Here is a 17,890-nt window from a genome sequence, read left to right as displayed (position 1 = left end):
ATTTCCTTTAATGAAATAAGTTGTTTTCATTGTTTTATAAGCTTTATATATATATATATAAAAGGGCACCTGTAGAGTTAAAAGAACTAAAGGATCAGTTGAAAGATCTGTTAGATAAAGTCTTTATTCGACCAAGTGTCTCACCTTGGGGCACTTCGGACTTGTTATTTAGGAAGAAGGATGGGTCCCTTCGGATGTGTATAGATTACTGTAAGTTAAATAAGGTTACCATAAGGAATAAATATACTCTTCCAAGGATAGATGATCTTTTATATAAACATCAAGGTCCTTCTTGATTTTCTAGGATTGACCTTAGATCAGGCTATCATCAGTTAAAGGTTAGGGAATGTGATATTCCCAAGGCATCTTTTAGAACAATGTATTGGTATTATGAATTTTTGGTTATGTCCTTTGGTTTGACTAACGCACCTGCAGCGTTCATGGATCTCATGAACAGAGTCTTCAAACCTTATTTAGATTCATTTGTCATGTTCTTCATTGATGACGTACTTATTTATTCAAGAAATTAAATAGATCATGCTAGTCACCTAAGGGTTGTTCTTCAGACTTTGAGAGATAAGGAGTTGTATGCAAAGTTCTTGAAGTGTGAGTTTTTGGTTAAGTCCGTGGCGTTCTTAGGCCACATTGTTTCTGGTGCAGGTATTAAAGTTGACACTCAGAAGATAGAGCATTTCAGAGGTGGCCTAGACCTACATCTCCGACATATATAAGGAGTTTCTTGGGTTAGGCTGGGTGTTATAGGAGATTTATTGAAGGATTCTCATTTATCTCTTCTCATTTGACCATGTTAACTAGATGACAGTCAAGTTTCAATGGTCTGAAGCTTTTGAGAAAAGATTTCAGAAGTTGAAAAAGAGATTGACTACCTCTCCGATTTTGACCTTAGCAGAGAGTACTCAAGGCTTTGTGGCGTATTGCGATGCATCAAGAGTAGGCTTGGGTAATTTTTGACATAATGACAAAATCAACCCATTTCTTTCCGGTAAAGACTACTTATTCGCCAAAGATAATGCAAATTTGTACCTCCAAGAAGTGTTAAGACTTCATGGAGTTCCAATCTACTTTATTTCATAAAAAGGTGTGCAATTTACCGCACAATTCTGGAAATCTTTCCAGAAAGGTTTGGGTTCCAAGGTAATTTGAGCATTGCTTTTCATCCTCAGATGGACATGCAGATCGTGCTATCCATTCCTTGGAATATATGTTGAGAGCTTGTGTGGTCGACTTCAAAGGAAATTGGGATGATAACCTGTCTTTCATTGAGTTCGCTTACAACAACAATTATCATTCAGGCATCCAAATAACTCCATATGAATCTCTTTATTGGAGAAAATTCAAATCTCCTATTGGCTGGTTTGAAGTTTGCAAAGATGGGTTGATAGGACTTGATTTAGTTCACCAAGCTATAAAAAAGTGAAAGTGATTCATGAATGGTTGAAGACTGCACAAAGTCGCCAAAAGTCCTACACAAATGTTAGAAGAAAGTCAATAGAATTTGAGGTAGATAATTGGGTGCATCTTAAGGTTTCATCTATGAAAGGAGTTATGAGGTTTTGTAAGATAGGAAAAGTTAGTCCCCGGTAAATTGGATCTAATAGAATCTCCAAGAGGGTGGGCAATGTGTCTTATGAGTTGGAGCTACCCCAAGAGTTAGAAGTGGTTCATCAGGTAAGGATAATTTGTTCTATGAAGAAGTTTCAGTTCAGATATTGGATCGTCAGGTGCGCAAGTTGAGGACAAAGGATGTTGCTTTTGTCAAGGTCCTTTGAAGCAACTAATTTGTTGAATAAGCGAATTGGTAAGATGATGAGGATATGAAGAAGAGATATCCACATCTCTTTGAATCCGGAGAGAATGCAAGTCAAGGTACTACACTCTCTTCTTAGCAATTTATAAGATTATGCATAAACTTTTTATTACCTGCTTTTGTGGTTGAGTGCTGAAATGATATTACCATCCTTATCTCAAGGAGAAATGTTCCCACAGGGGAGATACTGTAACAGCTCAATTCTAGATAAACTGAGGTTAAGATAAGTAAACCAAGAAAAATCAAATTTGGAAATAAGGAAATCTGGAAAACAAATTCCAGATTTCAAAAGTGATTTTAGGCCATTTTCAAACAATCATAGCTTCCAATTCAGGAAGAATTTGGGTAAGTTATTTATATGGATGGAAATCTCGTTGAAAGATCTCTCCAAAAACGCCAAGTTTTAGAATTTCCAAGGTCATATGAGTGAGATATGGCCTTCAAAAGAAGGGTTGTTTAGACGGGAAAGATCCAAAACCGGTTTAGTAAGGGTGTCTTTCCCTAAAGTAAATTAATTATTTATTTTTGGAGTAATATGTTGGTGTAAAAACTTATCCCATTCATTTTAAGCACTTAGAAAATATACTAGGGTTTTTAAAGCAAGGAGAAGAGGGGAGGTGGAAGAAGAAGACGCAAGAACATCAAGTTTAGCTTCGTGGATTTTTGTCGGGGGTGATTCCTTACAACATATGTGGGCAATTTTTTTTTTGGGTTACTTCACCCACACACCAGTTTCATTCAAATCAGTCAAGTACATGAATTAACTAATATTAGAGGTTGGAATCTTTAAAGAAAGTTGGACATTCTTGTTAATTAGATTGTTGTTGATCGTTATTAGTTGTAATCCATGTTATAGGACTGATTTCGGGTCTAAATTATTGGTTATTAAGTTCATTAGGGACTTTAAGTTTTCGGGGGTGGGATCCATCGGAGTTTGGGAAGGTTTAGAGATGAAAAAAAGAAGAAGAGGAAAGTCATAAAACCCGTTGCGAGAATGCTGGGGCACCGCACCTTCAAAGTTGCCAGGACAGAGTCTTTCGTCAGGATTTGTCGCGATGTGCCTCACAGAAAACTGAGGGCATCCTCTGTCTGTCAGGCTATGGCGCTCCGCGCCTCTCAGAGTGCTAGGACCCCCCTTGAGATTCTGTTCTTTCCCTATCTTTTCGTACTACTTCCTAAGTTATGTACCCCTCATTTCTAGTTGTTTCCAACACTCTAAGGTACATCTAAAAATCATGAAATCATCCATAAAAATGAGGTCGTGATCCTTTAATCCATAATTTCAAGGAAAGTTAAGATCAAAGACAAGGAATTTAAAAGTCAAGTCTACAGGTTAATAAGCAAGACTAAGTAAAGTTATAAGTTACCTGAAGTCTTTCAGAAAGGTTTTCACTTAGTTTTAAACACTTAAAGTTCAAAGACAAGTAAAGAGTTGAGTTCATATCTCAAAAATATATAAGGAAACTAAGTATTCCTTAAGATTTAATATTTCAAGTTAAGTAAAGATCAAGAGTTGATTTCATTTCTCCAAAGATATAAGGGAACTAAGTATTCCCTAGAGTTTTACAAATGTTTCACATTTGAGTATAGAGGGGAACTAGAAGTTCCAAAAGAGTTTTGAACGAAAAGGGCAATATTGATTCAAAAAGGAAATTTTTTAAACTAATTGGTTCAGTAAATATCTCAACCCAAAGGAAGGAAGTTTTATTAAAAGTGTGAGATAAAGTACATTTTTGTAGTAGTATTAAGCACTTATGTGGCGATGAGAGTTCATATTAACTCAAGTATCCATGTAAATCATGTATCCAACATGGGAATTGAAGTTTCATACATTTTAGATGATTACATAAGGAGAGATAGTGGATCCACTGAGTTGAGTAAGGTCGTATACTGATGGCAAGGTGTAGGATGGTCCTCTTGCAATGTGAGGTAAGACGTTGTACCACCACTTAGGCTCATAGTGATGGTTGTCGGTTAGAGAAACTGCCACAGAGGCGATCTTACTTTCTTATATAAGTAAAGTTGTTTGTTATTGCATTTCCTTTAATGATCGAAGTTGTATTCACTGTTTTATAAGCTATATATATATATATACACACACACACACACACACACATCTTTCCTATGACTTCAACTGCTTTATGTGTACATCATTTGAGTTATGTATATTCTTGAGTTGAGCAAAGCAAAGGTATGTTCATCTAATCCTCTCAAGCTTAAGTCGTTGCTTAGCTCTCTAGCTCGCATACTCATACATTCAATGTACTAATATCAGTTGGCCTGCATCGTTTCATGATGCAGACGCAGGCAACAGGATTAGCACGCAGCGCTTCGTTGATTCAAGATTGAACTAAGGAGTTTGTGGTTTAACTTCTTGCATTCTAGAGGACATCCTATTCATTTTTATATTAGCTTAGTTTTTAGGATGTTGTGGGGTCTGTCCCAACATCCTCTCTAGACAGTTTAGAGGCTTTATAGACTAAAGTATTTCAGTTTGGAGTTGTTTTCCGCTATTAAAACTAAAGTGTCATTTTGGCCAAAGTAATGACATGATGTATTTCCTTCTAGTTATGTGCTACTCTTGTTAGATTTGAGGTTTTATCTTCCGCTAATCTAAGTAGCCAGGCCAGGGGTTCTCTTAAGGTCCATAAATTGTCTTCGAGTGCCAGTCCCGCCATGAGTGTAGGCTTGTGGCATGACAATATCGACATACTCAACTGAAGTAATGAACATTCTTTCTACTATTGAAGTTCGCAAAAGAAAGAGCTTTTGAGATTTTGTGTGTGGTGAAAGAAAGGTGGAAGAATTTTTGCATAGTGATTTATGATTTGAACCGTTATTATGAAAAAAAATTAAGAATTTGGCTTAACATTCAATGTTGATTAATTCAATAATAATATTTTTTTTAAATATTTAATGAATGAGTTAAGAAAATTAAAGAATTTACTAAAGTTATTAGATTCAGTCAAACAAAACAATTGAATTAAATATATGAAAGTTATGGCTAAGAAACTTTTCAAACTTTGAATTTTTTAAATAGGATTACCGGAATTAGTGAATAACATTTTACTTGCCTGATGGGAATGCATGGTCAGCATTCTCAACAATCCGAATCCTAATGTAATAGCATAATTATGTAAGTGAATGAAAAAATCGTCAAAAAAAGGAAAAAGTGTATTGTTTATAATTGAATGTAATTCGAGTAAACTAGATATATAAATGACTTCGTTAGATAATTAGACATATAAATGCATCTAAAAGGAGAAAAAGAAATGAAACAAATTACTTTTTTGGGTATATAGACATACTCAAGTGAATTTAAGTTCTTTCTTGCAACTATTGAAGAAGAGCTTTTGAGATTTTATGTGTGGCGAGTGAAAGGGGAACGACTTTATTTTTAGTGATTCAGGATTTGAAGCTTAAGCATGACAAAATTATGAATTTGGGTAATCTTTTTATGTTTCTCAATTTAACATTTATAATTTTTAAAATATATGTTGAATGCATTCAGAAAAGTAATGAATTTAGACTAAAGTAAATAAATTTGGTCTGACAAAATATTTGAATTAATTATGTGGAAGTTACGGCAAAGACACTTCTCGAAGTTTGAATTTTTGAATCGAGTACCAGAATTAGTAAATATACTTGTAGTTGCTGAATGGGAATGAATGTCCTGCACCCTCAATTCTCTGAATCTTAAAATAATAACATAATTAAGAATGTGAAAGATAAAATCGTCAAAAACATGAAAAAGCGTATTATTTTAATGGAATGTATTTCGCGTCAATAAGCAATTTTAATGACTTTGTTAGATATATAGACTTATAAATCCATCAAAAGGGAGGAAAAAAATTAAAGAAATGACCTTTTTTGGTATATTGGCATACTCAACAGAAATAAAACTCTTTGTTGCTACTATTGAAGCATTCATATGAATAAGCTTTTGAGATTGTGTGTGTGGTGAGTGAAGGGGATGGGGGGGTGGACTTTATTTATAGTGATTCAGGATTTGAAGCGTAAGTATGACAAAATTAAGAAATTGAGTCAAATTTAATGTTTCTCAATTCAAAAATAATATTTTTTTAATATTTAATCAATGTGTTAAAAAAATGAAAGAATTAAAACTAAAGTTATTACATTCGGTCAAAAAAATATTTGAAATAATTATATGAAAGTTATGGCTAAGAAACTTCTCGATGTTTGAATTTTTGTAAATTGGAGTACTTGAATTAGTGAATAACCTTTTACTTGACGGATAGGGATCAATGACCGACATCCTCAACTCTCCAAATCCTAAAATAATAACATAATTATGAAAGTGGAGGACAAAATCGTCAAAAAAAGAAAAAAGTATATTATTTTAATTGAATTTAATTCCAGTCTATGAGTAGTATAAATAACTTTGTCAAGTATATAGATATATAAATGCATCAAAAAGAATGAAAACAAATGAAAGAAATGACTTTTGATTCGATATATAAACATACATAAGTGAAGTATAGCTCTTTCTTTCTACTATTGAAGCTCTCAAAAGAAAGAACATTTGATATTTTATGTGTGGAGAGTGAATGAGGGATAACTTTATTTTAGTGATTCAGGATTTAAGCTTAAGTATGAAAAAATTTACAATTTTGGTCAACTTTTTATGTTGCTCAATTGAACATTAGTATTTTTTTGAAAAATATAAAATGAATATGTTAAGAAAATTAACGAATTTAGACTAAAGTTATTATATTCGGTCAAAAAAATTATTCGAATTTGTTATAAGAAAATTACGTCTAAACACTTCTCAAAAAAATTTAAATCTGAGTAATTGGATTAGTGAATACATTTTTACTTGCCGAATGGAAATGCATGGTCGTCATCCTCAAATCTCTAAATCCTAAAATAATAATATAATTAAGGAAGTGAATGATAAAATCTTCAAAAATATGAAGAAGTGTATTGTTTTTAATTGAATGTATTTTGAGTAAACAAGCAGTTTGAATGACATTATTAGGTATATAGACATATAAATACATCCAAAAGGAGGGAGAAAATGAAAGGAACGGCCATATTGGGTATGTAGACATCTCAAGTGAAGTAAAACTCTTTATTGCTATTATTGAAGCTTTCAAAAGAAAGGGCTTCTGAAATTTTGTGAGTGGAGAGTGAAAGGGGGAAGACTTTTTGAATAGTGATTCAGGATTTAAAGCATAAGTATGATAAAATTAAGAATTTGGGTCAACATTTTATGTTGGTTAATTTAAATTTCTTTTTTTAATATTTAATGAATGCATTGAGAAAATAAAGGAATTTAGACTTTAGTTATTAGATTCAGTCAACCAAATAATTAAATCAATTATATGAATGTTATGGCTAAGAATCATTTTATAAATAGGAGTACCCGAATTAGTGAATAATATGTTACTTGTCGGATGGAAATGAATGGCTAGCATCCTCAACTATCCGAATCCTAAAATAATAACATAATTATGAAAGTGAATGACAAAATCATCAAAAAAGAGAAAAATTGTATTGTTTATTATTGAATGTAATTTGACTCAACAAGAAGTATAAATGACTTTATTTGGTATATAAACGTATACATGCATCAATAAGAAGGAAAAGAAATGACCTTGTTGGGTATATAGACAAACTAAAGTGAAGCAAAGATCTTTCTTGCTACTATTGAAACACTTAAAAGAAAGAGGCTTTTAATATTTTATATGTGGAGGGTCAAAGGGGCGACTTTATTAATAGTGATTCAGGAATTGAAGCATAACTATGATAAAATAAGGAATTTTGATCGACTTGTTATGTTGCTCAAATCAACATAAATATTTTTAATATGTTATGAATGTGTTGAGAAAATTAAAGAATTTAGACTAATGTTATTAGAATCGGTCAAAAAAATATTTGAATTAATTATGTCAACATTAATGCTAAGACACTTCTCCGAGTTTGAATTATTTAAATTGAAACACCGAATTAGTGAATACACTTTTACTTGCTGGATGGGAATGTATCGCCGGCATCCTGAAATCCTCAAATCTTAAAATAATAACATAATGAAGAAAGTGGACGATAATATTGTAAAAAACCTGAAAAAGGTTACTGCTTTTAAGTGAATGTATTTCGAGTCAACAAACAGTTTAAATGACTTTGTTTGGTACATAGACGTATAAATGCATCTAAAAGAAGGAAAAGCAATGACCTTGTTGGGTATATACACAAACCAAAGTTAAGCAAAGCTCTCTCTTGTTACTATTGAAGCTGTCAAAAGAAAGAACATTTGAGATTTTATGTGTGGAGAGTGAATGGGGGACAACATTTTTTATGGTGATTAAGGATTTGAAGCTTAAGTATGAAAAAATATAAAATTAGGGTTAACTTTTTATGTTTCTCAATAGAAAATTAGTAATTTTTTATAATATATAATGAATGTGTTAAGAAAATTAAAGAATTTAGACAAAAGTTATTATATATTCGGTCAAACAAATTATTCAAATTCTTTATGAGAAAATTACGCCTAAACAATTTTCGAAGTTTACATCTTTTAAATTTGAGTACTTGGATTTGTGAATACACTTTTACTTGCTGAATGGGAATGCATGGTCGGCATCCTCAAATCTCTAAATCCTAAAATAATAATATAATTAAGAAAGTGAATGATAAATCTTCAAAAATATGAAAAAGTTTATTGTTTTAAATTTAATGTATTTAGTGTCAACAAGCAGTTTGAATGACTTTGCTAGCTATATAGACATATAAATACATCTAAAACGAGGGGGGAAATGAAAGAAACAACCATATTGGGTATGTAGACATCTCAAGTGAAGGAAAGCTCTTAATTGCTACTATTGAAGCTTTCAAAAGAAGGAGCTTCTGAGATTTTGTGAGTTGAGAGTTAAAGGGGGAAGACTTTTTGCGTAGTGATTTAGGATTTGAACCGTAAGTATGATAAAACTAAGAATTTTGTCAACATTTTATGTTTCTTAATTTAAAAATAATATTTTTTTTAATATTTAATGAATGCATTTAGAAAATAAAAGAATTTATACGATAGTTATTAGATTCAGTCAACAAAATAAATAAATTAATTATATGAAAGTTATGACTAAGAAACTTCTCAAAGTTTGATGTTTTAAAAAGAGTACATGAATTAGTTAATAACCTTTTACTTGCCAGATGAAAATGAATAACCGACATCCTCGACTATCCGAATCCTAAAGAATAACATAATTATGAAAGTGAATGACAAAATCATCAATAAAAGAGAAAAAGTGTAGTTTTTTATAATTGAATGTAATTTTAGACAACAAGAAGTATAAATGACTTTGTTAGTTATATAGAAAAATAAATGCATCTAAAAGCAGGAAGAGGAATGAAATCAATGAAGTAAAGATCTTTCATGCTAATATTTCAGCTCTCAAAAGAAGAGCTTTTTAGATTTTATACATGGAGACTGAAAAGGGGCAGACTTTATTTGTAATGACTCAAGATTTGAAGTGTAAGTACGACAAAATTAAGAATTTGGGTCAACATTTTATGTTTCTCACTTCAACATTAATATTCCTAAAATATATCATTAACGTATTAAGAAAACTAATAAATATAGATTAAAGCTATTAGATTTGGTCAAACCAAATATTAAAATTAAATATGTGAAACTTACGACTAAGACATTTCTCAAAGATTGAATTTTTCAAATCAGAGTACCGAATTAGTTAATTCACTTTTACTTGCCGGATCGGATTGTATGTCAGCTTTCTCAAACATCGGAATCGTAAAATGATAACATAATTAATAAAGTGAACGGTAAAATCGTCAAAAACATGAACAAGTGTGTTGTTTTTTATTGAATATATTTTGAGCCAACAAGATGTTTTAATGATTTTGTTAGGTAAATAGATATATAAATATATCTAAAAGGAGGAAAAGAAATGAGTTTGTTAGGTATATTGACATGCTCAAGTGAAATAAAGATGTTTCTTGCTAATAATAAAGCGCTCAAAAGAAACAACTTTCGAGATTTTATACATGGAGGGTTTTAGAGGGACGACTTTATTTATACTTATTCAGGATTTGAAGCGTAATTAAAGCAAAATTAATAATTTGGGTGTCAAAAAAATATTAAAATTAATTATGTGAAAAATTACGTCTAAGACACTTCTCGAAGTTTGAATTATTTAGATCGGAGTATCGAATTATTTAATACACTTTTACTTGTCGGATGGAATGTATGTCAACATCCTCGAATACCTGAATTCTAAAATAATAATATAATTAATAAAGTGAAACGTATAATCGTCAAAATAATGAATAAGTATATTATTTTTAATTGAATGTTTTCGAGTGAAAAATCTTTCTTAATGACTTTCTTAGTTATATAGACATAAAAATGCATCTGAAAGGAGGAAAAAAAATGAAAGAAATGACTTTTTGGGTTTATATATGTACTCAAGTGAAGTAATGTTCTTTGAAAGAAATGACTTTTTTGGGTTTATATAAATACTCAAGTTAAGTAAAGCTCTTTCTTCATACTATTGAAGCCCTCAAGATAAAGAGCTTTTTTAGCTTTTATGTGTGGAGAGTGAAACGGGGATGACTTTATTTATAGTTATTCGGGATAAAGCGTAAGTATGAAAAAATTAAGAATTTGGGTCAAGTTTTTATATTGCGCAACTCAACATTAATATTTTCTAAAAATATTTAATGAATACATTAAGAAAATTAGAGAATTTAGTCTAAAGTTAATATATTAAGTCATGTTAATCTTGAGATTTTTAAAATGGCAAAATTGTATTTAACAGGTAACGCAACATGTTCCAATTAAATACTTTGAATAGGTATACAAGTGGCTGCGTGTATACAAGTGGCAGCCTATGAGTTTTGCTTAGTTATATTAGGAAACATATATGTACGTTTTTTTATAGTAGTTTACTTGGTTAAGGAAAACTGCTGAAAACAAATTTGAGTGCAATAAGGTTTTGATCAAAGTCTAAGTAGAAGTCAACAAGGATTTGTAGAAGCCAAATACAAGTTGAATTTTACAAGGATTTGTTGAAGTTCTGATTTATCAATAGGGAGCTAGGTTCATCAGAAAAAATTACGCACTTACAAAGAGAGGAGTTCAAAACACGATCAAAAGGTTTGAGAGAGTTTTGATAAATACTTTTGAGTGCTGCGAGTTGAGTGAAAAAATTGTAAGATTGTATTCAAGAGTCTTGTTTACAATTTGAGTAGTGGATTGCTTGACAAGTTATAGTACTTGAAAAGCATTAAAAAGATAAAAAACTAGGGAGTAGTTTTTTGTCTTCAGTAGAAGGAATTAGAGCTTATAATGTCTTAGGTGTTAAAGAGTTGTAATCGTTGTATTACTTGGAATTTACGAATAATACAAAGTGTTGTTTAAAATAAATATTGTTAAGTTTTCAAGCAAACAGAAACTAGTAGTTTGTATGTGTTCCTTTGAAGAATTCAGGAGGGTAGAATTCCAACAAGTGGTATCAGAGCGAGGTTATGTTTAAAGAGTCTAACAACTGAAGATAAGATCAACATGAGTTCTGCACCTCCACTCAGACACGGTAAGGGGCAACACATCAACAGACCTCCATTATTCAATGGACAATACTACTCATGGTGGAAGGCAAGAATGGAAGACTTTATTCAAGCTGAAGACTACGAATTATGGGTGAGAATTACTAAGAGACCACTATTTCCTACTATTATTGATAGTGAAGGAAATAAAGTACCTAAACCAGCAGATACATATAATGAAGCGGATTATAAGATGCTAGGAAAGAATGCAAAATCTAAGTGCATGCTTGTATGTGGACTAGGACCTGATGAGTTTAATCGTATCTCAAGTTGTACCTATACTAAACAAATATGTGATACCTTACATAACGCTCATGAAGGTACAACTCAAGTCCGAAAAATCAGGATTGCTAGTTTGTGTTCCGAATATGAAGCCTTTATGATGAAATCTGGAGAATCTCTTCAAGATATGATTACCAGATTCAACACAGTGGTAAACGAACTAATCTCATTGGCTAAAGTATATACCACTGAGGAAGAGGTTGACATAGTACTTAGGATTTTGCCTAAGTCTTGGGAACTAAAAGTCACTACCATTAGAGAAGCCAAGGACCTAACAATATGACTTTAGATGAATTATTTGAAAATCTCAAGACTTATGAGATGAATATTGATAAAAGAGGTGAAGGAAATAAAGAAAAAATTCTTGGTCATAAATCAACTGAAAGTGACGAATCTAACATAGATGACGATGATCTAGATCTGATAAGTAGGAAATTCAAGAAACTCTTCAAAAGGGTATTAAACGCTACCAAGAAATCACCACCCTTGCAAGAAAAAAATCCTGAACAATCACAAAATGGAGGTTGTTTAAAATGTGGTAAGACAGATCATCAGATAAAGGACTACCCAATGTGGGAATTAGAATGGAAAAAGGAAAAAGCTGAAAAAGAAAGGAAGGACCTCCTTAACAAAAAGAAAAACAAAGAAAAGAACAAGCAATGTATGCAGCCTGGGTAACAGGTTCTTTCGACATGTATGAAGATGTTGAAGACCTTGCCTTAATGAAGATAGAAGAATCAGACGCTGAACCTGAATCAAACTCTGAAGAAACTGAGGTAAACCTTCTTAACCTAAAAGATAAAGTAGTAAAGTTCTCCAACAAAAGCTCTCATTCCTATTGCTTTCATCCATAGACAGTTTAAAAACTTGTTAACACTAAAAGCCAACTACTTGCTTCCCTGTCTAGCTTAAAATTTTACATATTGATCTAAATAAGAACAAACTCGACCTTCAAGAAAAAATCAAGCAACTTGAATTCCAAAATTTGGAACTAAGAACTAAGAATGCAAAATTAAAAATTCTTGGCAAAGAAAAAGAGGGTGAAGTGCCTGAACAAAAACTTAAGGTCGACAAACTCAAACATAACTTAAGACTAGAAAAGGAAAATTGTAAGAAAATAAATCTTGAATTAGCTAGAATGAGAAGTGATCTGGAAAGAGCAAATAAATGGACAAAATTATCAATGATAGTAACTCATCTAGGAAACAATAATAGGAACATCAAAACCGGAATAGGATATGAACAACCCATAAACGGAGATCCTATGTTTTGTATTGTTTGTGGTAGCTCAGGTCATTCTAAACAATATTGTTGATATACCGTGGTTTCACGGTATAATTAATACTTTTTCCTTAAGTTTAGTTTGTCTGAAAGTTTTTTTGTGCTAATTTTTATATAAGTTTCTCTTTGTTTTGCAGGAAATCTGTCCAAAGCTGAATGCGGAGATTTTGAGCGAAGAAATGAAGAAGAAACCACCTACGGAGCTTATAACGGTTCGTCGTGATTGCGACGGTCTGTAGGTGGCAGCGTAATGCATCTGCTGAAGGAAGATGGGGAAGTCTGACCAAGTGTGGGGTTACGAAGCTTGTGACGGTCCGTCGTGTCTATGACGGTCTGTCCTACAGATTCGTCATGAAGTTCAGAGAAGTGATCCAGTACAGAGATTCCAAGAGTTTAAGTGTTTTGGAACGAAGACCCTCGATGGACCGTTGTGCCTTTGACAGTCCGTCATACTTGCCGTCGAGGGGAATAAAGAGAGCAGCAGAAGAAATTGCACAAGTATGGCATGACGGAGTCCATGAAGGTCCGTCGTGATCACGACGGTCTGTCGCAAGGTCCGTCGACCCAGCCGCGTTTTGGCAGATTTCCAGCAATTAGAATCCTTGTTTAATTAGGTTTTTTATTTTTTATAAATAGTTCAAAAAACCTCGTTTTTGTGGTTGGAATCTCTTAGGTTGGACGACAGATAGTTAGACTCTTAGATTATTAAACTCTGTATTGGTAAACATTGTATTGTGAGATTCTTGATAATCATTAGACTTTTTATGAGATTATTGATTACTTTGAGATTCTTGCAAGTTATATTTGGAGATTAATCAAGCAAACTTTTGGATTTTACTCTTTTTCATTGAAGTAAGTACATGAAGTCTTATCTACTATATTTGAATATTGTGTTTATGGCTATGAGTAACTAAACTCCATAACTAGGGTTGTGGGAACCATAGGCAAATAATGAGATAAACCCTATCTAAAATAACAATTCTAGAATAGTTTCTTGCATGTATTAATAATTCTTTCGCTTAGAAGTCGTTTTAACCGTTGACCAACATTAGAACTCGCCTTTATGCTACTTGCTGGACCAAGGAGGTAGATAATAGGAAAAGAATTAATAACATTGATTTAGTGTATACTATCTAATATGCTAGTATTTATTGGTACGAGAAAATAACTTAGTCAAATATCGAATATGATGCTTAATATGAGGTAAGAATAATGGTTAGGATAGCAACACACGAAGCCAGACCAAGGTGCGGAGTGAGATTTTCTAAATGCCGGACCAAAGATTTAGAAATACATAACTTATCACTTTGCATGCAAGATACTTGGAAAGAATTGTTATAGTTAGAGTTATCAAGTTATGAACCTGTGGGGAACACGTATACCCTAGTTACTTTGATTAATTGATTAAAATCCAACATTCAAAGTTGTTAAGTTTCTCTGACAAGTTTGTTAATTAATTTAACTCATTTAGAAATAGAAACCCCCCTTTATTGTTTTTACTTTCCAAGGAAGTCATTGACCAAACAATAGTAATAACAGGTTGAAGTTAAATCTAGACTATTTCCTCGTGGGAACAATCCTAACTTCACTAGTTGGGCTATTTACTTGACATGACCGCTTTACTTCTTATTTGAGAAGTAAGTTTGAGCGTATCAAATTTTGGCGTCGTTGCCAGGCAATCTAGCTTTTAGATAAACTTGAACTTATTACTATAGGTTTAGTTGATATTTTCTTGATTTTACTTTGTATTATTGTTTTTGATTTTTTTAGAATTGTTCTCCTTGTATGCCAAATATACGGAGAGGAAGAGAGCCCTTGTTTTCCTACGATCACGAGTTAGAGCGTACACTGCGCAATATGAATCGAAACTTTGGAATAAATTATGAGGATCCGAACCAGAACATCCCAGCTACGGTTGATGTTCATGGTCAGATGTTACCCGATGCTCCGGGTGAACATCAACAGAGGGGACAAAATCCCGTTCCATGGCCCCAAACATACTACAGAGGGAATGATAACATAGCAGACTCGGATAAGCCACTTGTCTTGCCCCCTCTACCCAAACGCCACATCTTTGTGGTAACTAGTATCCTGATGCAAATGCTCACTGCTAGAGGTTTGTTTTCAGGGCTACCTTCTGAGGATCCACATGCCCATATAGCTAAGGTTAGGGCAGTGTGTAAAAGTTGTGTGGGGAGGCCGGCTTTGGATCTAGATGTAATAGGGCTTAGAGTGTTTCCTCTCTCACTGACAAGAGGGTCGTTATATGGTTCACTGAGCTCCCATACAACTCAATCTTCACTTGGAACAAATTAAGAGATGTTTTCTTAGCACGCTACTATCTGGTCTCCAAGAAACTAAACCACAAAGACAGAGTAAACAACTTTGTGGCACTACCAGGAGAGGTAGTTAGTAGTTCTTGGGATAGATTCACCTCATTCTTGAGAAGTGTTCCAAATCACCGTATAGATGATGAGTCACTGAAGGAATACTTCTATCGGGTTAAGGATGATAACAATAAAGCGGTGTTAGAAACTATAGCAGGTGGAACTTATGGGGAGTGTCCTTATGCTGAGATCGCTGAAAAATTAGAGAAAATCTCCTGAAATATCAAAGCTTGGAGTACTAGGAAGTATGATATAGGGAGAAACACCTTCGAAATACAGTCTACACATAACCCAGCCACAGATGAGATTCGTGAAGAAATGGCTCAGATGAGAACTGATCTTAGGTTGGTACTAAAACATGTCACAGGGGTGTAGAAAAGATAAATGCAGTTAACTACTTGGCTAAACCACCACCTCCTAATGATGAGTGCTATTATGCAGAGGACACTTATACAGTAAATGAGAAGATGGGGGGTTTCCGACCAAGCGCCCAAGGCTCAAATCAGGATAACTGGCGCAAAGGTCAAGGGAACCAAGGTCGGAACTATGGTAACTACAACTCTGAGGGTAATTATGTCCGAGATGGAAACTACAACTGCGACAACAACTTTAACAGGGGTAATAATGCTAATTGAAATGATAGGAACGGGCCCTATGTCCCCCTCAAAATCGTGAAGTTACTCCTAAGGATGGTGGAGATAGTATGGCGCGAGTTGAGAATACGTTGCACAAAATGATGAGGAGGTTCGATGCTAGTGATGAGCCCATTAAAGAGTTGAGGTGTGATTTAGATAGTATTGGGCGAAAAGTTGATACACATGCAAGTTCGATTAAGCAAATCGAGTTGCAAATGGCCCAATTATCTGCGATAGTGAACACATGGCAACTGGGCACTCTTCCTAGCAACACTGTCCAAAATCCAAAGAATGATGCGCACTGTATGGCAATCAGTACTCGGGGTTGTAAGCAAACCATTGACCCACCTATGCCATCTACTAAGGAAAATATGAGACAGGATAATGATAATGTGGTAAAGGGTAGTGGTGAAGCAGAGGAAAGTAATGGAAAAGATGCAGAAGTACCTAACAAGGTACCATGCCTAGGCCACCACCACCTTTACCTTAGAGATTAGTGAAAAAGGTCGAGGATGGTAAATACCGGCGTTTCATAACAATGTTGAAGAAGCTTTCTATCAATGTCCCTTTGGTAGAAGCTCTAGAACAAATGCACTGTTATGACAAATTTATGAAAGATCTGGTCACCAAGAAAAGATCGGTCACATTTGAGGATGATGATAGACTGCAGCATTGTAGTGCTATTGCTACAAGATCCCTCGTACAAAAGAAAGTAGATCCGGGTGCATTCACTATTCCTTGTACAGTTGGGTCATTACATTTTGCGAAAACATTATGTGATCTAGGGGCAAGCATAAATCTCATGCCCCTCTCAATTTACAAGAAGTTGCGTTAGGTGGATCCAAAACCCACTTCGATGCGGCTACTGATGGCTGATCGGACAGTGAAATGTCCTATAGGGATACTCCATGATGTGCTAGTAAAAGTGGAGTCATTCATCTTTCTGGCTGATTTTGTTATTCTTGATTGTGAGGTCGATTTTGAAGTGCCTATTATTTTTGGGAGGCCATTCCTTGCTACAGGTAGAGCCTTAGTTGATATGGAGAAAGGACAGATGACATTTCAGTTGAATAATGAAGAAGCGACCTTCAATATTTGTAGGACCATGAGGCAGAGTGGTGAGCTCCAATCGGTATCTGCCATATCCCACAAAGAAAAGATGAAGAAGGAGACTGAGCAAAAAAAATGCAAAACAATAGTTTATGGTTGGGTATTTGGTGCTTGTAGACAGTTCTGGGTGCCTTGTCTTCCGGGCAAGCTCAAGCCCAAATGGACTGGCCCTTACTTGATTACCCAAGTATTTCCTCATGGAGCAGCTGAGCTAAAAGCCAAGGAGGGAGTGTGGTTTAAGAGGAATAGAGATAGAATAAAACTCTATTTTTGGCATAAAGCATCGGGGAATGAAGTGATAGAGGCATACCTTCTTGATGAAGTCTGAGTAATCAAGGTTCCCCAGTCATGCCGCGACATTAAATCAGGCGCTTGTTGGGAGGAAACCTAATACTTATAGTCTTTTTAGTAATGGTAGCATTCTCTACTAATGGGTTTTAAATTTGTAGGCAAATCACAAGGAAATTCTGCAGAAGATCACTCTGAAATAGTCACCAACGGACACATGTGACGGACCGTCGTACTCTCGATGGTCCATCCTTCACAACCGTGCTGGTTGTCAAAGACCCTATTCCTAAAGGTCTCTTACATTATCTAAGGGTCCTCCAACGGACATCTATGATGGACCTTCATACTATCGTCGGTTCGTCCTGCATAACTGTCATGGCGGTAAGAGACCCCTCTCTTAAGGGTCTCTAGGTTTGCTTCACCTATCACTCTTGTATTTTAATTTTTTTTATGCATTGGGGACAATTGCATTTATTTTTGTTGGGGGTGGGGTAAAT

The 17,890-nt window shown here is 34.0% G+C and overlaps 1 protein-coding gene across 1 annotated transcript; it reads left to right on the top strand.

The window, feature by feature from the left end:
* Positions 1–11,369: 11,369 nt before the first annotated feature.
* LOC138340225 (uncharacterized) lies at positions 11,370–11,975 on the top strand. Its single transcript, XM_069291934.1, has one exon. It carries the CDS (start codon positions 11,370–11,372, stop codon positions 11,973–11,975), a length of 606 nt encoding a protein of 201 aa, XP_069148035.1.
* The last annotated feature ends 5,915 nt before the right edge of the window (positions 11,976–17,890 follow it).

This window comes from Solanum lycopersicum, chromosome 12 (genome assembly GCF_036512215.1).
Source record: "Solanum lycopersicum chromosome 12, SLM_r2.1".
Taxonomy (NCBI): domain Eukaryota; kingdom Viridiplantae; phylum Streptophyta; class Magnoliopsida; order Solanales; family Solanaceae; genus Solanum; species Solanum lycopersicum.
The sequence above is the reverse complement of the archived record's forward strand: the minus strand, read 5'-3'. Positions and strand labels throughout refer to the sequence as shown.

Bases quoted from the DNA above. Each gene is read 5' to 3' on its own strand.
- LOC138340225 (XM_069291934.1), top strand. From the start codon at position 11,370: ATGAGTTCTGCACCTCCACTCAGACACGGTAAGGGGCAACACATCAAC.